This window comes from Leucoraja erinacea, chromosome 29, assembly GCF_028641065.1.
Source record: "Leucoraja erinacea ecotype New England chromosome 29, Leri_hhj_1, whole genome shotgun sequence".
In the NCBI taxonomy this organism is placed as follows: Eukaryota; Metazoa; Chordata; class Chondrichthyes; order Rajiformes; family Rajidae; genus Leucoraja; species Leucoraja erinaceus.
Genome location: NC_073405.1, coordinates 6282076 through 6307234, shown reverse-complemented (window position 1 = coordinate 6307234; position 25159 = coordinate 6282076). Strand labels below are relative to the sequence as shown.

At 37.8% G+C, this 25159-nt stretch overlaps 1 protein-coding gene across 2 annotated transcripts in view; it reads left to right on the top strand.

Moving 5' to 3' along the window:
• Nucleotides 1-17136, top strand: part of LOC129711068 (AT-rich interactive domain-containing protein 3A-like) — a 55677-nt gene extending 38541 nt beyond the window's left edge. Inside the window, exons 5-7 of one of the 2 annotated variants that reach the window (XM_055658436.1) lie at nt 1776-2042; nt 4478-4564; nt 6903-17136. In XM_055658436.1, the coding sequence (XP_055514411.1) occupies nt 1776-2042; nt 4478-4564; nt 6903-7057 (509 nt within the window). In that variant the 3' untranslated portion in view covers nt 7058-17136. Of the gene's footprint in view, nt 1-1775; nt 2043-4474; nt 4565-6902 lie in introns of both variants that reach the window. The other variant, XM_055658435.1, reaches the window with a different exon arrangement.
• Nucleotides 17137-25159: the final 8023 nt, after the last annotated feature.

The window sequence follows — 25159 nt, the reverse complement described above, 5'->3', positions numbered from 1 at the left end:
AACCCCAGCATGTCCCAGTAACCAGACATGGGATCTCAGATAACAGTTGGTATGATTGTCTGGGCTGCTGCATGCCCCAAGGCTGTTAGATACATAGACAATAGGTGCAGGAGTAGGCCATTTGGCCCTTCGATGTGATCATGGCTGATCATCCACAATCAGTACCCCGTTCCTGCTTTCTCCCCCTAACCCATGATTCCGCTAGCCCGAAGAGCTCTATCTAACTACCTTTTGAATGCATCCAGTGAATTGACCTCCACTGCCTTCTGAGGCAGAGAATTCCACAAATTCACAACTCTGGGTGAAAAAGTTCTTCCTCATCTCAGTTCTAAATGGTCTACCACTTATTCTTAAACTGTGGCCCCTGGTTCTGGGCTCCCCCAACATCGGGAACATGTTTCCTGCATCTAGCATGTCCAATCCCTTCATAATTTTATATGTTTCTATAAGATTCCCTATCATCCTTCTAAATTCCGGTGAATATAAGCCCAGTCGCTCCTTTCTTTCATCACATGACAGTCTCGCCATCTCGGGAATTAACCTTGTGAACCTACGCTGCACTCCCTCAATAGCAAGAATGTCCTTCATCAAATTAGGGGACCAAAACTGCACACAATACTCTAGGTGTGGTCTCACCAGGGCCCTGTACAACTGCAGAAGGACCTCTTTGCTCCTATACTCAACTCCTTTTGTTATGAAAGCCAAAATGCCATTAGCTTTCTTCACTGCCTGCTGTACCTGCATGCTTATTTTCAGTGATGTGCAAGGACACCCAGGTCTTGTTGTACTTCCCCTTTTCCTAACCGGACACCATTCAGATAATAATCTGCCTTCCTTTTCATGCCACCAACCTTCCTGTTCTGGTGAACCTCCATTCAGCACAAGCATGGCAGATCCCATTCAAATGAATAGGAGGCCCCAGCTTCTGGGAGCTATTTAAATCTTTGAAATGTTATTACTTACTTAGTTCTAATATTTTTATCGGTAAGGTCCAAATGCTTTGTAATGACATGTTTTAACAATATTTTGTTTACATTAAGTATTACTGAATATTTGTGAATAATCATTCAAAGCCCCCCAAACACACATAGTTAAAAGGGTGGTGGATTGCTTCGCCAGTTGTCAGTGTTTTTCTTTTTGAGAACTGTTAAGTTGGCTGCGCTGACACAGCCTATTTGCTGTGCTGTGTTTTGGAGAAGTGCTGGGAGCCAGAAGACTCTGCTGGAGGCCATTGTGAACCAAACAGCATGATCTAGGTGGAGGTAACTAGCAATTTTAGGACAACAAAAAAATCTGCCTCAAGATTACACCGATAGAAACATAGAAAATAGGTGCAGGAGGAGGCCATTCGGTTGAGATGGTGGAAAAATTGCAAATGTTGGAAATCTCTAATAAAAACAAAGTGCTGGAAATACTCACATTTATGGGCAGAGGCAGCATGTTAAGGATATTGATCTATCAGCTGAACATCAATTTATTGATATTTTTTGGCTTTGTGATTATAGAGAACTGGAGAGCTTATACAGGTGATTTAGCCCAGTAGAAGTGTGTGTTTACAATCAACATTAGTTTTAGATTAATTAATTGTTTTGAAGCATGGAAATCGTCTCACTTTTTTGTAACGAAAGGGAGAAAGTATTAGACATTGTTTTTGCAATTGTTCTTTATCTTCACTAAGTCTCATATTGTTTGAGCGTAGAGTACTAATAATTTCTAAATATTAGTTTTGCATAGTTTCACACAACTTGTGTTGATGTGTATCATTGGTTTTGCAGAGGAAGATTCAGTTATTCCACTGACGCTGGGGGCTAGACTTCCAATTTCACTAACTGGTCACCAGGTAGCTGCAGCTCAGGCTGCAGTTGCTGCACAAGCTGTAGCATTAGACCAGTTGAGAGAAAAGCTTGAGTCCGGAGAACCTCCAGAGAAGAAGTTGGTAGTTGGGATGGAAGAACAGCAGCGACTGATGCAGCGGGTTATTCAACAGAATCTACTGGCTATGACAGCCCAAATACCAATGAATATCAGAATCAACAGCCAAGGTATAATTATCTTTACAAGATATTTTTGTTTCTAAGATAGAAAATGTATAAAAGGGGTGAGATGTGGGCTTACTGAAATCTAGAGCACATGTTAAAGTATATTACACATGTATCTTTCCCTTCTATGTTTTGTGATATTTCATAAAGAGCCATTTTTAAATTGTGGTCTTCATTCATGAGCATGTAAATCTGCTTAGGCCAACTGACTTTTACCCACCGTAATAACACAGAATATCGAGATGTCTTGGGCATGAGCTGAAGCTGAAGTCCAGCTTTCTGCTCAACCATACTAATTCCTTAATATCTGTGCAGTCTAACAGTACAACAGTCCAACTTTCCCAACACATAGGAAAGTGTCCATTGAATCTGTGGTAGATTAGGTGAAGTAAAAGTAATATCCTTTCTATTTGAATTAAATGAAACACGACAATTCAATTCTGATATGCCAATGCTTCAGCAAGAGATATCTTTAAGTAGTGCCTCAGTGACCACCCTTATACAGAGTGTTGGCAAATTACAAGATGTTATGATAATTTACAGTACCGGTTTGGAAGGAAAATGATAACCAAAAAATTCACACTGACGACTTTGACAATTGGCAGCAAATCTGGATTTGACCTATTGTAGGTGGAAGTTCTCACTAGCACATGTGACATATTTCAGTGGGATATCTGAAATGAAATATAAATGCATTGCTATTCCATGATCATAGGAAAGGTTCTGTTGGGAGTTCTGTGTCCTTTCTCCTCACTGTCACCACAACAGCATCACACTTCCTGTCCTGCTCTGTCATGCTGTACTTGAACAATTATGATTTATAGGGCACCAGTTACTGGTTTTTGAAGGCCAATGCAACTTTTTCAGCATCATCATTAGAATGATAGAGAATTACTGAAATAGAGGCCAGGCAGCTCGTTGTAGCCATTTCATTGGATTTGAGCAACATTGTAGAATGCAGCTGCCAGTAGAAATCAATCATTAATTTGCACAAAGTTGATATCTTCAAATTATGCTGATTGTAGCAAAGGGGGATCCTTCCTCCAACAGCACTTAAATTTAACTTGACTGTTTGGAGCACATCACCATTAAATTTGCCCCCTTTCACCTTATAGCTAAGCCTTTTAGTATTGGACATTTCTACCCTGGGGGAAAAAGGTTCTGATGGTCTATGCTATTTACCCTACTTTCCACCGCAACCCTTTGTGTTTTATGAATAAGCCAGTTCTACATCCATATAGCCAAGTCATCGTGAATCCCATATATCTTCTGAATCGACCTACCATGAGGGACCTAATCAAAAGCCTTACTAAAATCTATATATACAAAATACATCACCTAATCTAATCAATCTCCTTTGTCACTTCCAGTTGGACAAGAAGTTCCAGGCCTTAGATTCAGCAGTGAAGAACTGATGATATATTTCTGACTGGTTTGCAGGTGGACTTGTAGGTGGTGGAGTTTGATTGCTTAGCTCAATTAATTATTTTGTTTTTGCTTTTTATTCGCTCGAATCATCTGCAGTGCAGATTCACCATGTTTACCAGTCATCATTTATGCATTTGCCTGATACTACTTCAGGCAAGCCCTTCTGCACTCTTCATTGACCCAGAGGTGATCCCTTGGCTTGATCGTGATTGTGGACTGAGGGATATGCCAGATCATGAGATTGTAGATTGTAGCAGTAGAAGTTTTTGTAGTATCTGATTGGCCCACAGTGCTACAAGGGTAGTGTTACAGAATGTGGAATCATTGTGTCAAAAAAAGAAATGATTTTGCTGAAAGTCAATGTCATGTAACAAGGGGCTGCTGTGGATGAATTAAAGATACATTTTGGAAAACTGAGGTGGCAGAGGGAAAACCATTCCTAATTAAGTTATACCTGGTAGGAGTAGCATTAAAGACAATCAGTCACTTCATCAATGAAGGTCATGTGGAACTGAATTCCAAATTAAGACAGGTGCTTTAAATTACTGACTGGACAACAGAGAATCAGCTCTTTATCGTCATTGAAAGGATGGAAGTTACTTTAATCTTTATTGGAACTTTCCTATTGAGATCTTCCAAAGTGCTTTTCAAGCCAGAAATTTTACAAGGTTCTACAATCACAAATGGAACAAATAATTGATTTTGGTGGTGTTGTTTGAGTGATTAATATTGGGATGGAACCTGGAATAACATCAATTAAATATTTAATGTCCACCAAAAGAAACAGAAGTAGCCTGTGTTTAATGTGCTCTTGAAATACATCACTTTTAATAATGCAGCATTCTGTTTTTTATTAAATTGAAAGTATTCAACTTGTTTTGTCTTCCCCGAGATCCTATGGGAGAATATTTATGATTTAATCGGAAGTTATTTTTGACCTATTTCATGTCATTGCTTGTATCTATTTTCCACTGTGAAATATTAACATTGCTGTGTTTGTTTCTTAGCAGAACGCCAAGAATCAGCATTGAACCTTGCCACTAGTGGTATGAACAGTATCAGTATGTCAGTGGAGATCAATGGAGTTGTCTACACAGGTGAATTTGTATAAAGCAAATGATTATAACAGTGTCATAAAATGAACTTTTTATTACCTGTTAAATGGGAAACTGAATTTTCTATTCCATATGAAATCTGATAATATAATTCAAGCACATAAACGTGAAGTCAAAGTGAACAAAGGTCCCTTAGAAAATAGAACTATAGAAATGTGGGGAAAAGAACAGACCGTTTATATATATTTTGCCTTTAAGGTAAATTAAACCATGAATATTTATTAACTAGTAAAATAATGAGGGAATGCGTAAATACCACTACTGTCACCAGAGATTTCATATTAGGCATTTAAGAAGGAACTGCAGATGCTGGAAAATCGAAGGTAGACAAAAGTTCTGGAGAAACTCAGCGGGTGCAGCAGCATCTATGGAGCGAAGGAAATAGGCAACGTTTCGGGCCGAAACCCTTCTTTCTTCAGTCTGAAGAAGGGTTTTGGCCCGAAACTTTGCCTATTTCCTTCGCTCCATAGATGCTGCTGCTCCCGCTGAGTTTCTCTAGCACTTTTGTCTACCTCCAATTCATATTAGGCACACTAATAAGTTATAACTGATCACTGACAGATAATCTGGATCTGATTATTTGTATCCTAGGATATTAAAATAACCGGCTACAGAGATAGTAGATGCACAGGTTGTAATCTTTCCAAAATACACAGCTTCTGGTGATTTAAGAAAGGAATGGAAAAATGGCAATGAGTGACACTCTTATTCAATAAGATTAAGAGATGAAAAAATTGATAATTATAGGCCAGAATATGTAATGTTAATTGTTGGAATCACTTAGTAGGGAGATAACTGAGCATTTGGAAAATCACCATTTGATCAAACAGTATCAGCATGGAGAGGCATAGAGGTAGACTAGTAAATGTAACAATGTATTTGGATTTTGAATGGATTTCAACCAGATATAAAAGGTTACTTCACAAGATAAGACCTCATGGTGTCAGTAATATATTGGCATGGAGAGAGGATTGATCAACCGGCGGGAATCAGTGTATATTTTGTATTAAGGATTATTTTTAGTTTGCCAACCTGTAACCTCTGGAGCGCTGCAGGTGTTCACAGTGTAAGAGATTTGGAGCAAGGAAGTGAATGTATTGTAGTCGGGTTTGCTGATGACACAAAGGTGAGTGGGAAAGTGAACTAAGAAATTGCATGGTACGGTTTACAGAGGAATATTGATTGGTTAAATGTTGATGTAAATGTTGGTTGGAGAGTACAATGTAGGAAAAATATGTAGTTCACTATGGAAGGAGAGCTGATGAAACAGATTATTATGTAAATGGAGAAAGCTGCTACTAAAATAAATGTGCCTGAAACACAGAAAATTAGCACGCAAGTGATCAGTGGTTGGCGTGGACTGGGTGGGCCGTCGGGGCTATTTCCATGTTCTATCTCTAAACTAAACTAAAACTGAAGGTAGACAAAAAGCTGGAGAACTGAAACTGAGATTGATTTTAATTGAGGTGTATGATAATAGGGTGGGAAAGTGGACATGGACCATTAGATCAGGATCTCATTCAATAGTGGAGCAGGCTCGAGTGGCCAACTGACCTAATCCTGTTACTATTATTTTATAATTTTAAGATCTGGTGTATAATTTATAGCCTGGCATTTATTAGTATTGTAAAAATTTATCTTGTGTTCTAATTCTGCAAGTTGGTATTATCCTGTAATTTATCACAACCTCCTTCTTATTTTGTTGTTAACCAAAAGTGTTGATATTTTCCCTCTGATTGCAGAGCCCTGGTCACTTGCATTAATAATGAATAACAGGCATTTAAGTACCAGTCCCCATAGAACGCAACGTCTAACCTTCCGCCCCTAAATACATTTAAACCTTAATCTACTCCTTCCTGTAGAAAGATACCTAATATTTTACTTGAACTCCTGTCTCATCATAGCTCCAAAACCATAGTGCTGAATTTATATTAATTGCATCAATCTTGTCAGTAATATTTAAATAGTTTCTAAGAATTTATTCTGTAACCGCCCAACAAATTACCCACTAGCCACTATATAAATAATATGATAGTTACATTTCAGTTGCTAGGGATTGATTATGTTTTAAAGTATGTTAGCCATTAGAGCTGTGCTTCTCGAGCTATTGGAATTAATCCCCTTTCCTGAATTATATGCATTGTAACATAACCAGGCCAGTTGCTAATGCTGTAAGATTGTTCTAGTGATTATATTTTTAGTGATTCGGATATTAATTTATTTGATTGAAATATGGAAGTGAATTTTGGGTATTTCTGGTTACTTCAACATTTTCAAATGGCATGTTTAGTTATGCAAGTGTTTTATTTTTTTTAAATAGGTGTCCTGTTTGGTCAAGGACCTGGAGTATCTGGTGCATCCGGCACTAAGGGAAATAGCAACAAAAGTAACAGTTCGCAAAGCATACCTGGTCTCCCTGTAACTCGTACACCTCCATCCTCGTCATCACATGCTTCAAAAAACTCATCACCATGAGACTGCATCTATAATAATGCCAACATGAGCACAGTGCATCACCGCCAAACACTTTAAAAGGATTTCTCAGGCTTTTAACTCTCAAGGAAAATTAAGTTTTATTCGTCAGAGGTTTAATTAGAGTGGCTAAAACAGGGATCCCACAGTTGAGTATATTCATCTGTGTTATAAAACTTTCTATGGTTACCTCATGGGATCCTGGAGCAGCTATGTACTACTAATACCTCAAGCATCTACTTAATCAAGAAGGCTGATTTATTATTGGTTACATTTTTTTTTCTTTCAGCCATGTTCAGCTTTTAAAGAATATATGTGTATTTCCATGATGTGCTATTTTAATTGAGATTTATAAGTGAATATTGATATTTTTTGAAGGAAAGGAATATTTCGGCTACATCTATGATATTGCTTATTTACTATATTCAGTTACTGCCGATCAAGAAAAGGATAAGCTATTTCAATGTTTATCCACTTATGTATATCATTCTTATACTTGTAGCAATATACAGACTTTTACAGCAGTTCAGCATATTTATTATAAACATTACTTAATATATTTTTGAGTTTCACAACAGGACCCTAATACAGTGGAGTTTCTTCAAATCATAAAGCAGCAAACTATTCTAATCAAAGTCAGTTTTTAATGCATTTCGGGGGAAAGAAAATGGTAAATTTTAACCGTGGTGCTCATCATGGCTCTTTTAATTCTGATCGTATATGTGCATAAAGATCTTCATTTTTCATTTAATTGGTTCATGTTTAGCACTACTGCAGCGATGTTGGGACTACAATTTGTTTCATCATTTGTTAAGAACTTGCGTGCTACCCATTAAATTTCCAAGAAATCGCAATGAACAACATTCCCTTTTGACTGTATAGTTTCCAGAAATATTTATATGCCATTTTTCTTGCAATTCCATTTTTTAGGCAACTAATCTGAAATTCTGCTAACCAATTGCCCTGAGGTCTCGCTGTTACAATCACAGGGGAAACGTACTGAGCCAACTGTCCTCCCCTAAATATGTGGCTTTATTTTATAAATGCAATGTAGAAAACTATCCTTAAACCTTTAACCTACAGTTTGCATATCATATTATGGTGGCACACCTCGGTCAAAATATTAGTAGTAACAAACATTTAGATGTGTACAAAGACTTGCAATCATAAAATATTTATTCCTTTTATCTGTTTTTGAATTGAGATTGAATTTGCTTGGCATTGGTCTTCAGCAAACTCCACTGCATTTACTGTAATATTTAATGTGGCATTTGAAGTCAAATATTTTTTTAGAATTGGCTTTGTGGTGTTCAACTTGTGGAAAATATACTATTTTGGAATGTACATCACCTTTAAAGCAGATGGGATATAGAAAAATGTTCTGCTTAATAGATAATCACAATCCAAGGATAGATATTTTTGCAGTGATTGTGAAAGCCAACCTTATGCAAGTGCTATATATTCCACGAGAAGATGCAATTAGTAAGTTGTTTTGTATTTATACATTTTCAACTGAATACTTCCACTCTCTTAAAGTAAGTTTGCTAAATAACAATTTTTTCTTGTTCTGTTTTACATTTACACTACTGTTATTCATATAATTTGTCAAACATGATGTTGCACTAACTGCATCATGTCTTATGTGTGTTGAAGATGACTTATCAGCGTGCTGAAATGTTCCTCAATCGCACTGGGATGATTGAAAGGCAAAGATTGTTAAAGACTATATATTTACTTCTGTTACAGGTTATTTAGTTTTACTGGCTTTAAGTGATCATGGTTGATGGTGAGATGCTTGCGATCTGGAACCTTTGGAAGCTAATATCAACTTCTTAAATAGAAAATAAAGCAAATAGATGTGACGTGTTATAAAGCTGTTAAAAGCACTATCTGCAGCCTGTCCTACAAAAAATGCGCTTTATGGTCATGGTTTTTTAGTTTACAGAGCATTGTTCTATTGCTCTGTTCTACCTCTGCCTAATAGGTTGAATATAATTGAAAATGTAATGCAGATCAAGCTTTTATTATCATTGGTAAAGGGTGTATGGCCTTCAAGTACATCAAGTTAATTTTACTTGAACCTCACCTAGCATTCAGAATGCATTTAAGATGCATGCCAGAAATGGGAGTGCTGCCTGAATCAGTTCGAAAAGAGGGTCATTATATCTGGCACTGGCATTGGTCGAGCACCAATGATGCAATGTGCTCTCATTGACTAAGGAAACATGAACAACCTGGCTGTGTTCAGGACGTTGTCAGGACGCATTTGATGAACTTGTACATTTTGATCTTTTTTCGGTTTCAATATTTGTAAAAGTTTTTCATGAGCCATGAGCGCTATAGTCGCTCCACATTCTGCAAGGTAGCGCTGAGTGGGGCACCAGTGTATTGTTTTTAACTTTATTTCCAGTAGATTTAGAATTAAGTTGTTTTATATGTCCCTGGATAATATAGACATATTTAGACAACTTGTGAGTAAGATTTGTCATGTTTTAACCCATTTACTGCCATGTATTCACCCTATTTCAGAATTTGTGTATTCTTGCTAGGATGTGGTTTGATTGGAAATCATCATCTTGGGCAATTGTATGCAGCAAGTATTGATAGGCTACTGAACTGTGGGTGGCATGATTGACACGCCCAACTTGTCCTTATGCAGTCCAGCTTGCAGACAGGGTAGGAAATGCAGTTTTGTTGTTAATAATGCTTATGTTAGTTAACCCTAAATATTGTGGCCTAAACCCGGTTGTGGTGCCCCTTCAGTTCCAACTCTAATTGGCCGGGTTGTTCTAGTATTTCATTGGGTTTTGAGTTGTAAACAAAAGACTAATGCTTAAACATTTCACAAGGCAGAGACATTTTCAGTTGAAAGACGTTGCATTTGCAGAGATTTTTCATATTTTTGACACAAAGCACTTCATTGTCAATAATTTATTTCTGAAAATTGTTCACTTACCTGCAGTCAAACATTAACAACTAAATTATGCATATTACATTCCCTCAAATGATAAATGAGATGAATAGTTGATGATCTCTTTGGTATTTAAGTAAGAGTTTTACCCTGTTGGATGCTATGGGAAACTTTTTACCTGACGACTGAACAGAATATCAACTTAATATATCACTGATAAACATAATCTTCATCACTCTTTCAGAACCTATACTGATATGGTAGTTAAATTACACGCGGAAGTTCCAAAATGTTAAATCTAATTTTTCAAAAGCCACTATTTGTAAGAACCAGATGTTTAGCTGGGCAATGCCAAATGTTTATTATTTAAGAGCTGAATATTGGTCATAATGATGCTTCAGATTAACGATATTGTTAAAGCATAATCTAAATATTTTATTGCACATTCTTTCCATCATTCAGTATGAACACATTCAAAGCTGATTGCATAGTGCATACGAGTTTTGGATGGTATTACTTTTTGTGGCATTTTCTCCAGTTAATGCAATTTAATAATGTAGCTGAATGTATTTATAGTGCTGTTAATTGAGAGATATAGCTTCCTAAATTATCTTTTTACTCTGGCACTAAAATTAAATACAGATAACTACCTCATCTTTCTAATATTATCAGTTTTAATTTGAAAGCAGCATAAATTCGCTGAATGCATTACGGCTTGCTAAGAAGAAAGAGCCTGAGGGCAGTTGTTTTATCACAGTGGAGCTGTTTGAGATTTTTTGGTGTTTGGGGAGAGAAATGGTTGGAAGGTTGCAATGATGTTGGTGCTTTGTCTGCCCCTGGATTATTGACCTTTTATATTGGAACAAGATAACAGTAGAGAATAATCTATTAAATTTGCAATTTCCTGTTCCTCCATAATAATGCTTTGCTACTGTCTAATTGCTGTGATAAAATGATAATTTATGTTCAGAGATAATAGCACAGGGAGGTTATATTGGCTTTAAAAAAAGAGTCGATATGTTGTTGTAGTTGACCGAGTGACCTTATCCTTTTGGGATATGAGATGGATCCTCAGTTGTTGCTAGCAAACGTGATTCTTCAAATCTTTTTTATGGTGTCATGCTGTGCCAGATTGATTTTTTTTTTAGTGTGATCCAGTGCATGTACAAGCACATCAGAAATAATAAATTAGTAATCTGAATTTTCTTTTGGTCTTTGTTTAGTTGATATATGTATTGAGTTACACTTTTGACATTTTGACATGGTTCTGCTCTGGGGTTTAAAAGGTTTATATTGCTTTACCATTCCAGGGAGTGGAAATAGTTTACCTGCATAATCTACGTCCTAGTTGTCAACTTTCAGATATTTTCCCCAACTTTTATTTTGTTAATTGATTTTTTTCTGGAGTGTGTGGGGTTCTTTCGTACTTTTAATTTAAATAATCTGCATTCAACTTCATATCTTGGGGAAGATTTTTTTAATTTCCCGATACGTTAGTGATATTGTAAATGTGGTGAGGGTGGAGAGGGAACATAGCTGTAGCTAATGAAGTTGCTCAGATTTCATTTCATTTTGCAATAGAGAATAGTAAAGTTGTTTATCATATTACTTCTTGGAAGCATTTTTCCTTGCTATCAAAAACTCTTGCTTGTTTACTAAATAACCATATCTTAGAGTGCAAGAAATAAAGGGTCTCAGTGCCTTACACAAAATATACCTCCACCCTTTCTACATGAGCATTGTGATTTAAATACTGAGTTGCTGATAAACTAACTTTAGATTCTGAATTAGCCTGAATTAGAATTTAGATTCTGAAAGATTAAGAATTAGCCTGGAAAGCATAATTATGGTTAATAGTTGTCAGTCAAATTAGTCCCAAACCAATATTTGCTACCTTGATGAGCTTTAAACATCAATGTAGATTAAATTGTGAACTGTATTGTACTATAAAAAAAAATGTCCTTTTTCTGATAAGGAAAGAAAATTCACAGATGTTGCAAATTGGGTAAAATGATCACCAATAAAATGGAAAAGCTTAGGTACCAAAAGGTCATCATGAGGAATTTATTTCTTAAATCCATGTTGCCAAATTGATAAATCGATTTAAGTGAGTTAGTAAAAATATTGTAGCCATCAAAGTTTGATCATTTCAATAATCATTCAATATGAAAACTTTTTTCTGTTTGGATATCCTTAAAGCTTTATGGCTTTTTCATTTCTTTTGTTATATCACTTTGTTCTAACTCGTAAAAAGCTTGATCATTTCAATAATCATTCAATAACAAAACATTTTTTTACGATTGGATACCCTTAAAAGCTTTATGGCTTTAGCATTTTGCTTTTGCTATATCACTTTGTTCTATCTCACCCCGCGTTATGCAGTCCCAGCATGAAATTTATAATCCAATCCCACATTCAAGAGTATAACTATTATCACAAATTCCTGATGAGGAGATGCACTGTTGTATTAAGCCATATAGACGATAATATAAATCTTGTGACTTTAGAAATGGAAATGTTTCCTGTATACATATTCCTAGTTGTATCTAAAATCATTAGTATGAATGGGATAAGAACATTTCAACCTCCAAGGAGTTCTGGGAATTTGAATGAGTAACATAAATGGTTCAGACAGAAAACTTTCAGTAGTTATGACTTCAGAATTTTAGAGTCATTGTTAGAAATAGCTTTGGTTTGCTCTCTGATTTCCTCTGAGGAACTAATCTGGTAATTAAGACAGCATTCATCTATTGCACTAACCCATAAAGATCAGTGTCCATACTGTGAAAAATTGACTAATCTCAGTTGGCGGAGTGGAGTCACCCTGTTTGCTGTGAGCATTTGACCACTAAGTTCTGCATATGGTGATTTGACGTGAAATTCACAAATTACATGAAATATAGCTCCCCAAAGTTAGTAACAATATCCCCATGAAAGAATTTGGCAGAAAAATAATGCAGAAGAAAGTCATACTGTTAACTGCTATGTTTCTTAATGATATACATTTCTATTTGTAGTTGATCCCTTTGGTCTTTAAAGATAATTGCCCAGTTATGCGACGCTGATGTATACCCTGTGATTCGAGGGAGCTCTTTAATAATGTACTGTTGTCGATCTATACCCAAATATATTGCTAACCCATGGATTAAATGTTTTGAAAATTATGAACTTGGAAAAGCCCATAGCAAACTTTCAAAACTAAAGTGCAAGTAAATTATACATTTTAACAAATGTGCTCAGGGTTCGGGTGTGTGTTTAGTATGGACAAGGGCTTACTGACCATTTGTCATTGTACAATTGATGCAAGTCGCTGGATATCTCTATCTTCATGCTGTGGTAAAACAGGAATGGCAGATTTATTGATATTGTTGTATTTAAGTGACCTTAAAATGTCAGTGCATTTGGGATTCTGAATTTTAAATATTATTATTAGCTCCAATGGCTGGAAATTTAATTGAAGAATTCAAGATGGAGACATTAGAATATCAAAATTCCTTTTATAATTAGCAAAACATATTCCAGGAATAACTTATTATTAAATGGACATAATTTGAAAAAAATAATAACATGATTGTTTTGGAATCCACAACTATAAACAGTATCAGCCTTGCAGATTGAAATTCCATGTTGAATTTTCTTCCATTTAACCGTTGCACTGTAATCGTTAAATTAAAAACTTTCTGAATGCAAACCACTGCAATCTTAATGTGGCTATAGAAGCTGTTCTGGATGACTATTTTGGCTTTTAAAGGAACATTGGTTTTGAAAGCTTATACAGAGATTTGCACTTCCAATCTTTTGTTGGTATTCAATAGTGATTTGTGCTTTGACAGTTACATTTGTGTACTTATGATTGGTAATATCTAGTCAGGTGGTCCATCAAGATTCAAAAGACAGATTGGAATTCAGCTTAATTTGCTTAGTTTAGTAGGATGGTTTATATTGCATAATTGTGCAGAAACCTGAACCAGACATCAGTAACACGAAGTGTTTACCTTGGGGCTAATTGTGGTCTGAATCTTACAAATGAGAATGAAAAAAATATTTTGAAAAGTGAGCAAGACCTCTTGCAGTCCAAATCTCTTGCCCAGGAATCCTAATTTGATTTGCTTCTGATGTTTTATAAAATGTGGGTATAAATCTTCAGAGTAACAGAACTGTTTAATATAACCTCATCAGTAGCATGATCGGTATATTGAAAATGTTCTTTTCAAATAATATTTTTTATTTATCTGTCAATTGAATGAGTGCATATTTAGTAATCCTTCAGATTTCCTTTTCATATTATGAATAATATGCATCCAAAGGGCTTAGAACCCTGACAAAGAATTGTGAAAATTATTAAGGTATACAACAGGAGCCAGTAAATGGACAGAAATTGAAACGTCAATTCAATTTAATTGACATAACAAATTGGTTGGAGAAGATGTAATTACGAGTACAGAATTGGTTTCAAACTATGGTAAAACAATAGTTCTTAATGTTAACTAATTTATATTGATTTATGTTCAGTCTTATTGTGGACGCATTTATTTTGAACATAAATTATTGTTTTTAGAAATGTGTAGGAGCCATTAAGCTATCAAAATTGGATTTTGAGAACATTGTAAAAACTGCCATTATAAAATGTTTTTAGTTTTAAATCACTTAGTATCTGCATGTTAACAAGAATTTAAAAATACAAATAAGAAAAAGGCTTGCTACCCACTATTGATCTCAAATAAAATGTGAGTGGTAGTGTAATTCTATATCACAACAAAGTCTGATAAAGGATACTCTTTATTGGCAGCATTTCCTAAAATGTAAATTACTTCATTTCTGTCCATTTACATAGGATTTTCAATAAGGGCAGTACTTAATGAGTTGGCAAGTTCAGATACAATGACTTGAATCTATGTTAAAACAACTAAATTAAAGCTCACCTGGGGTAAAAATTACTTTGGGCAAATATTTCTTGCAGGTCACTGTAGAGTCATAGAGTGATCCAGTGTGGAAAAAGGCCTTTCGGCCCAACTCGCCCACACCAGCCAACAATGTCCCAGCTACACCAGTCCCACTTGCCTGTGCTTGGTCCATATCCCTCCAAACCTGTCCTATCCATGTACCTGTGTAACTGTTTCTCAAATGATGGGATAGTCCCAGCCTCAACTAGCTCATCTGGCAGCTTGTTCCATACACCTACCACCCTTTGTGTGGAAAAAGTTAAATCTTTTCCCTTTCACCTTGAACCTATGTCCTCTGGTCCTCGATTCCCCTACTCTGGGCAAAAAACTATGTGCATCTACCCGATCTATTCATCTCTTGAACTTAACCACCTCTATAAGATCACCCCTTATTCTCCTGCGCTCCGTGGAATAGAGACCCAGTCTACACAACCTCTCCCTATAGCCCACACCCTCTAGTCTTGGCAACATCCTCGTAAATCTTTTCAGAACCCTTTCAAGCTTGACAATATCTTTTCTATAACATGGTGCCCAGAACTGAACACATTATTCTAAATGTGGTCCCACCAACGTTTTATACAATTGCAACATGACCTCCCAACTTCTATACTCAATACTCTGACTGATCAAGGCCAAAGTGCCAAAAGTCTTTTGACCACCTTATCTACCTGCGACTCGACCTTCAAGGAACCATGCACCTGTACTCCTAGATCCCTCTGCTCTACAACACTACCCACAGATAATGCAGAATCTTGGTACAATTTAACAGCTTCTGGTAGACATGTCTCAAACAACACTTGAAACGTTTACCTATACTGCATTAAGCCATTTTCCGTCTTGAAACTACAGTATAAGAGAAACATGCAGATTGTTTTGATTATTATCAAAATGTAAACCCAGTTGCTTGAATAATTTCTTGCAGTGTGTGATTAAAGGTCATTCCTGCAAGTTGAAGGGTTTTTTAGATGTTATTATTTTAATCATTGTGTTTAAATATTGAAAACCTAGTATTTGCTTTTCCTATTTTCTTCTTAATCTACTAGGGTGATGATTGCTGTATACCAAAGACATAAATGAACACACACTTTAAAGAAAGCAAAAGCACTATGGAACATACAGCTTTGATATTGTCCATTTGTCCTTGCTGTGTACATGCTAATAATTAATGCTATATTGATAGAAAATTGATAGAATTAGAATGAATAATGACTATTAAATATATACTTTTGTGTCAATGTGCTGTTTACAATCTAGTGCCGAATATTAGAAGCTAGATTGTGATTCTCAGGGTTTTTTGAAAACATTAACTGCTGTATATCTTTCAGTGATTGTAATAATCAAATATTGTGCAGGCCTATCTTACCTCGTTATTTCCCCTCAATATTAATTCATTTCTTGACATATTTGTGGGAGCCTGTTTTAATTTAAGAAAATTACTAGGCAAATGTAAGACTAGCAGCCTTAAATCTAGCATGCAAGAAGGTATAAGAATAGACATTTCCAGTTGAAAAGTCAACATAGTTGAATATATTTCTTCTATCCTTTTAAATGAAAAGGTAAAGACACGTGGGGAAAAAAAAAATAAAGATGCGATTTTTCAAGTGTTTTATTCAACGTGGAAAAACTAAATCTACAATGGGATTATTGGTAAAAGTAAATTAGTAGTCTGATGAGTAAAATAATTTGAAATGCGAATAGAACTTTAGAGAGCAGTCAAAGTAATGCAAAAAGGTATATCCTTGCAAATGTAAATTGAAGAATTATAAAAAATGAAATATGGTACTGAGACATTGATTTAAATGTTTTATTCCATCTGCAAACATGAAGACAGAAATCAAAAATAAGCTTCCACAAATACGGCTTCAAGTTTTATTTTGTGCTATGATTGTTTCCTTGGTTTTTTTTTGTTTTCAATGTTTATAAATACTGAATATTTTGTATTTGTTTTAAAATGTCACTTATTCAAACTGGTTAGAACAGGAAAGTAAATTTCCCAACTCAGGAAAACCACTTACACAGAGCCTCAGCTATAAAAATGTGATTTTTATCCCTTTCCGTTGCCTTGTTTTGTGTTCATATTTCTCTATTGTACTGGTGTTATGTGACTTATCACTAGTGGTTTACATTTTATAACTGCAACAAATTGTATTTAACCCTCTGGATATTTAAAAGGATAAAAATGCAAATGTAAAATTGGCAGAATATTGATAATAAATCTAAAAGTTCTGACTTTTACTGTTTTTTCATCTTTTAGTGAAAACTATGTCCTGTAATGGCATCATACTCTGTGCCGTCAATCATGCCGATCTATACTACACCCACGTGACGGGATTTATTCCTAATCGCTCAATGTCTTGCTCATTCATGTACCTGATAAGATATAAATTGTTACTGTTCCTGCCATCAGCACCCTCACTGGCATCCCATTCTGGACACCACCTACTCCTCATGTGAAAAATGTACCCTTTGGATCTCCTTTAAGTCTTCCCCTTCTCACCGTAAGCCTATATCCTCCAGTTTTACACACCCCTATCATGGGAAACAGTTACTGGCTATTTATCTTTCTTCAAAGTGACTATGGGGTTTCTTTTCCCGTAATTATGACCACCTCCACCGTTGGCGACAAGGCTCTTAAGTACGTCTTCTAATTGACATACTTCTGCTTACAAACATGTCCTCCCTTCAGATAATGAAGAGTCCTGGTCTCGTCAGCCTTCTCATTCAACGGATCATCCTCTGTCATTTTGCCACTTTTTGAAAAATGCCACCACAAAGCAAATCTCTTCTCCTTTCAATTTCCAAAGGGACTGTTTCCTGTGTTGCTCCTTAGTTCAGTCTGCTACCTTCACAAACAACCACTCCCCTTCTCATGAGATGCAACCCTGCCTTTTACCTCTATCCATCATTCAGGCATCCAAATATTTCCTCCAGGCGAAGTAATGATTCACTTGCGTTTTATCCAATTCAGTTTTGCTACACCTAATGTGCCCAAAGTTATCTCTTTTACATTATATAAGCCAAACGCCGGTTATATGATGTTCACAAAACACCACTAAAAGTCCACAGAGGCAACTGAGCTTCTAGCTGGTTGCCCATATCACTCCCACTATATTTGGCCGCCTATACCACTCCGACAATGCCCAACATCAGTATTAACACATCTTCCTTCTAGGCATGGTATCCAGCATTGAACTAAACAATCTCAGATAACCAGCCATTCCTGTTTGTGTGGGAATTGGCACTTACAACTGATGCTATCTGACCTGCTAAACATTTCCAGCATTCCCTTTTCTTTCGGATATTCAGCAGCTATTGTACTCGGTCTCAAACGTTTGGCACTGTTTTTCAACTTTCCTCAACTCAAATCACTTATTTTCTCATTACTCCAATTCTGATGAGGAGCCATTAATCTGAAAGGTTAACACTTTTTGCGTCTGCAAGGATGTTCCTTGCTAATTAGGGCATTCTAAAACAGAGTATATTACCTTTCTCTGTACCCTTGGTGGTGAAAAAAATCTGTTTTATTGTCCGTGAAGGAAACCTACCTGACCCAGAGCAGGAAATATATTTTCCAAGAATTTTGTAATTTTATTCTGTGCAGATGGTCATTTGTCAAAGTTTCATTTTGATTCTAGATATGCCATTTATTGTCACTATACATGTACAGTGAAACTGAAAGCTGCTCGTACTCAGTGCATACATACAATTTAGCACAAAAAACAAGAGAGAAAACAAAAAACAGAAGGGAGATGGGGGGGGGGGGGGGGGTGGGAATAGGTGCACAAATTCTGCGGCGCTACATTCATATATACATATATACAGATGGAAGTCCGTGTTGGGCGGTGTAGTCAGTGCATGTGTGAATTTGAATTTATAGTAGATATAATTCTCGGAAAGCAACTATTCCTGAGTCTGTTTGTCCTGGATTTGATGCACCTATAGCGCCTTCCAGAGGGCAGCAGGTCGAACAGTCCAAACGCAGGATGGGAGCTGTCTTTGATGATCTTCTTTGCCCTGCTAAGGCAGCGGGAGGTGTAGATGTCCATCAGGGAGGGGAGAGGGCAGCCAATGATCCTCTGCGCTGTCCTGGTTACCCTCTGAAGCCTCTCCCTGTCTGCCATGGTGCAGCTGCCATACCATGCTGTAATGCAGTATGTCAGCAGGCTCTCGATGGACGAGCGGTAGAAGGTCAGCAGCAGGTTAGAGTCCAGGTTGTGCTTCCTGAGGACCCTCAGGAAGTGCAGCCGCTGCTGAGCCTTCTTGATGACCGCTGTCGTGTTGTCTGTCCAGGAGATATCAACAGCGATATGGACACCGAGAAACCGGAAGGTGTTGACCCTCTCCACACACTCGCCGTTGATGTGTAGGGGGGCTAAGTCGGTGCTGTGCCTCCTGAAGTCGACAATCAGCTCTTTTGTTTTCCTGGTGTTCAGAGCCAGATTGTTTTCTGAGCACCAGGTTGTCAACTTCAGGACTTCCTCTCTGTAGGCTGCCTCGTCTCCCTTCGAAATAAGTCCGACCACAGTAGTGTCGTCAGCAAATTTGACGATGCGGTTGTTGTTGTGGGCCGGACTACAGTCGTAGGTGTAGAGACAGTATAAGAGGGGGCTTAGCACACAGCCCTGTGGGGAACCGGTACTCAACCTGCGAGTGGAGGAGAGGTGGGGGCCGAGTCTCACAGTCTGGGGCCGGTTGGTGAGGAAATCCTTTATCCAGGCACATGTGACAGAGGGGAGGCCGAGAGTGACCAGTTTACCTATGAGAATGTCCGGGATGATGGTATTAAAGGCTGAACTAAAATCCACAAAGAGCATCCGGACGTAGCTCTGCCCCTGCTCCAGATGGCTCAGCACAGAGTGGAGAGCTACGGTGATGGCGTCTTCTGTGGATCTGTTTTGGCGATAGGCGAATTGGTGGGGGTCGAGGTCTGGTGGTAGATAGTCCTTGATGTGCTGGAGGACCAACCTCTCGAAGCACTTCGTGATTACCAGAGTGAGGGCCACAGGACGGTAGTCATTAAGGCTGGTGATGGTAGACTTCTTCGGCACAGGGACGATTGTGGCTGATTTTAGGCAGGACGGAATAACTGCCTGGGCCAGGGAGAGGTTGAAAATTCTGGTGAAGATGGCAGTGAGCTGGTGGGCGCACGCTTTGAGCACCTTACCAGGGACTCCATCTGGGCCGGTAGCCTTCTTGGGGTTCACTGCCAGGAGCACCCGTCTGACATCGTGCTCCGTTACAGTGAGTGGAGTAGTACAGGAGCTAGGTGAGGGTGGAAACAGGGCTGTAGCAGGTGAGTGCTGCTGTTGTGATGATTCAAAGCGGGAGAAGAAGCAATTTAGCTTTTCTGCCAGCGGCGCACTCAGGTCTTCTGACTTTGTGGCACAGCCTCTGTAGTTGGTAATGTCTTGTATGCCCCGCCATACCTCCCGTGTATTATTGCTGGACAAGTGGGACTCTATGCTCCTCTTGTGGTCCGCCTTGGCTTTTTTAATACCACTTTTCAGATCGGCTCGAGCAGCCCTGTACAGAACTCTGTCACCTGACCTGAAGGCAGCATCGCGGGCTCTGAGGAGTGTGCGGACCTGGCTGGACATCCAGGGTTTCTGGTTTGGGAAAACCCGTATGTTTTTGTCTACAGTCACATTTCCGATGCAGAACTTGATATAGTCCAGCATTCTGTGCTTGTGTCTCTGCAAACTTATGCTACGATGGAGAAATTTAATGCCATATCACACTGGTAACCCTGGCTCAACAGTTTAGTTTATACATATAGCATGGAAGCGGGCCAAAGACCAAAGAGTCCACCCCAGTTCTATGTTATCCCACTTTCTCATCCACATCCGACACATTAGGGGCAATTTACAGACGCCAATGAATTTACAAACCAGCACAGCTTTCGGATGTGGGAAGAAACTAGAGCACTGAGGAAACCCTTGCTGTCACAAGGAGAACGTGCGATCTCCATACAGACATCACCCAAGGTTAGGATCGAACCCAGGTCATTGATTCTATGAGATGGCAGCTCTACCAAACAAGCCACTTTTGCCTGTCTTGCTTATGTTATTTATAATAAAAACCTGAAAGACACATTCATGCCAAGCCATCATTCATTCAAAAATAACACTATTTGAAGATCAATTTATTTTATTTTTTCTGAATAAATTAACAACTTCCACTTCCATCTCTTTCCCAAGGACAATAATTTGTGGTATTAATTTTATAGACTATCCTAATTTATTCAGATAATGTATTACTTAAAGCATCAGGAAAGTTGAGCCCATATTTCATATGACTTTATCCTGTAGTAATATACTATATTCTTGCTTAGTACAGGTGAGGGAGGTTATGGGGAGAAGGCAGGAGAATGGGGTTAGGAGGGAGAGATGGATCAGCCATCATTGAATGGTGGAGTAGACTTGACGGGCAAATGGCCTAATTCTACTCCTATTCCTTATGATCCATATGACTATAATTCTAGCAACCAACAGGCTGAAACCATCCTGTGGCTGTGTGCTGCTAATGTTTTGATCATTTAATTGAAACATTGTGCAGAGCATGTGCCTGTATTTCTGTTATGTGTTGATGTTGTTAAAAGCTGTTGGTGGCATAAACTTGAAAATTTACACCTCTGCTGTGGACACAGCTGCTAAAATCAACCGACATGTCCAATGCAAGTGTGAAAATTAGATGCTAAAGTGGGAGTATATAGGATACACCACATTTAGAGTAGTACATTGTTGCACATTAATTGATGAACATACTTTAAATCAACTTTAAACGTCTAGAATATTCATACTAAATTGCAATTAAGTCATGGGCAAGATAATGCATGATACTGTGGGATACTTCTCGATTTTTTAAATTTTACTCCATACATCAGCAGTCAGATGTACAATTTATAAACACTTCTATATAAAATGGCAGGTGGAATTCTATAGTTTTTCTTAATTATTTTCTCACGACCAACCCAGGCAATGAAAAATAATTCTGTCTAAATGAAAAAATGTCCTGCCCTTGAGAAAGTGAAGAGTAGCTAGTATGTACCCAGAGTATGAACATCATTCAGCATGGCTGAAGAGCACTCAGCCTGATTCTGCGTGCATTATATAAATGGCTGCAGTTGGCTCCAGGGATCATCTTTTGAATATTCTTTCAATGTGACAATATGATGGGTTTTGCCAGTAAAAGTAATAGGAGAGGAGGGAAGAAACTCATTTGGCAGGCAACATATTTATTCAATGCATTTATATGAAATAGAATCAAATAAAATTAACTTAAAATAGAAGCAAAGCAGATGATTGGAGTTAAACTAGTGAAGAATGGGTTTTATAAAAAATAATTAGATTTCTGGACCTTGGAGATACTAAGGTCATGCCAGCAACATTCCAATCTGCTGTTTAAATGTAGCTGCTTTTTGGCTCTTGAAAAAAAAAATCTGGCAATTGAGGGTTGGATTCCTCTTTTAAAAAAAAACTAGTTTGGCCTCATTCCTCAGATGAACAGGATTGTGTTTATTGTATTATAGCAAAAGGTTAAGGGTGGAGGCTGACCCCTCATCTTAGTAATGAGAAAGGTGATGACAGCCTGATAAATGTTCCTGCTCACAACAGATTGATTAAAATCTTAAGTTATTTGTGTAAATGAAAGGAGTAAAATGTACCTATACATGAAACTTGCTGCAACTGCAATCTTTGTGAACATACAGTGCCCTCCATAATGTTTGGGACAATACCATTATTTATTTGCCTCTGTACTCCACAATTTGAGATTTGTAATAGAAAACAAATCACGTGGTAAAAGTGCACATTGTCAGATTTTATTAAAGGCCATTTTTATACATATTGGTTTCACCATGTAGAAATTACAGCTGTGTTTATACATAGTCCCCCCATTTCAGGGCACCATAATGTTTGGGAAACGTGGCTTCACAGTCATTTGTAATTGCTCAGGTGTGTTTAATTGCCTCCTTAATGCAGGTATAAGAGAGCTCTCAGCACCTAGGCTTTCCCCCAGTCTTTCCATCACCTTTGGAAACTTTTATTGCTGTTTATCAACATGAGGACCTAACTTGTGCCAATGAAAGTCAAAGAAGTCATTATGAGACTGAAAAACAAGAATACAACTGTTAGAGACATCAGCCAAACCTTAAGGGGCTGTCCCACTTGGGCAATCTGCAAGTTAAGAAGAGTATCTTCGACTTTCAAGCTCGAGGGCACTCGTCTGGAAAGCCTCGAGCTGGATCGACCATCCACGTTGAAACCGCAAGCTGGATCGACTGACTGCACATAAACACATCGCAAAGGCGGGGGAACGTTGTCTGAAATTCACACCCGCGATGAAGAGGAAGGTAAAATGGCTGCACAGTACGTCCTTTAGAGAGAGTGGGGGGGGGGGGGGGGGGGAAGAGAACGAGTGGAGACACTTCTAAGAAGTATAATAAGGTTTAGCTGGCATTTTACCTACTGGTAGGTTTTCCTTGGTCCTGAAAACTCTAATGAGCCAATCAAAATGCCCAGTCAGCGAAGGATATTGCCTACGGCTGCCCTCGACTGCCTGTAACTAATTAACGACTCGCGGAACTAAATTTTACTCGCGGAAAATTTATCAACATGCTGAAAATGTTTCCGCGACCTAGCTGAGGCCACGAGTATTCGGGAACTTCCCTCGAGCATTAAATAGAGTTCCAGCGACCTAATAGGACCTCCTAGGACCACGTGTCGACCATGCTGCGAAGTTGAAGGTCGAAGACCCTCTTCTAAACTCGCAGATTCAGATTCGGATTCAATTTTAATTGTCATTGTCAGTGTACAGTACAGAGACAACAAAATGCATTAATTAGGTCGCCCAAGTGGGACAGCCCCTTTAGGCTTACCAAAATCAACTGTTTGGAACATCATTAAGAAGAAAGAGAGCACTGGTGAGCTTACTAATCACAAAGGGACTAGCAGGCCAAGGAAGACCTCATCAACTGATGACAGAAGAATTTTCTCTATAATAAAAAAAAATCTCCAAACATCTGTCCGACAGATCAGAAACACTCTTCAGGAGTCGGGTGTGGATTTGTCAATGACCACTGTCCGCAGAAGACTTCATGTACAGAAATACAGTGGCTGCACTGCAAGGTGTAAACTACTAGTTATCCGCAAAAATAGGATGGCCAGATTGCTAAAGCAACTAAGGAGTTTTTCAAAGCTACAAAATGGTCAATTGAGTGGCCAAGTCAATCACTCGATCTGAACCCAATTGAGCGTGCCTTTTTATATGCTGAAGAGAAAACTGAAGGGGACTAGCCTCCAAAACAAGTGTAAGCTAAAGATGGCTGCAATATAGACCTGGCATAGCATCACCAGAGAAAACACCCAGCAACTGGTGATGTCCATGAATCGCAGACTTCAAGCAGTCATTGCAAGCAAAGGATATGCAACAAAATACTAAACATGACTACTTTCATTTACATAACATTGTTGTGTCCCAAACATTATGGTGCCTTGAAATGCGGGGGGACTATGTATGAACACTAATTGTAATTTCTACATGGTGAAACCAAAATGTATAAAAATGGTCTTTATTAAAATCTGACATGTGCACTTTAACCACGTGCGATCTATTTATTTATTTATTTATTTTATTTATTTAAAAAAAAAAAAAATTACCCCTATTTTTTTTTCTATTACAAATCTAAAATCGTGGAGTACAGAGGCAAATAAATAAATGATGAGTCTTTGTCCCAAACATTATGGAGGGCACTCTGACGCTAAAACTCCTTCTGTTCTGGATTCCAGCACAATCAACAAAAAAATTAAATGGAGGGCCTATCCCCAAGTGTTAAATATTGAAACGTTTCAGTTTGCAATAGTCATCTGAGGTGGACAAGTAGTTTACATAATTACACCAATTAGTTAAACTCTACTGAATCACAATCAAAATAGTACAGGATAAGAAGAAGCTATTTAACCCATTGTCTATGCCAGTTTAAGAACAATCATATTGACCCCACTTCTAGCTCTTTGTTTTCTTGCAATTTTTATCTCCCTGACATTTAAGTCATTACTTTTAGAGAGCTATTATTGAATCTGTTTCTCCCACCCTATTAAAATATTCTGAATAATTACATTTAAGTCATAGAGTTATATAGCATAGAAACAGTCCCTTTGGCCCAACTTGTACATGCTGACCAAGATGTCCCATTTATGAGTCCCACCTGCCCGTGTTTGGTCCATATCCCTCTGAACCTTTCCTATCTTATCC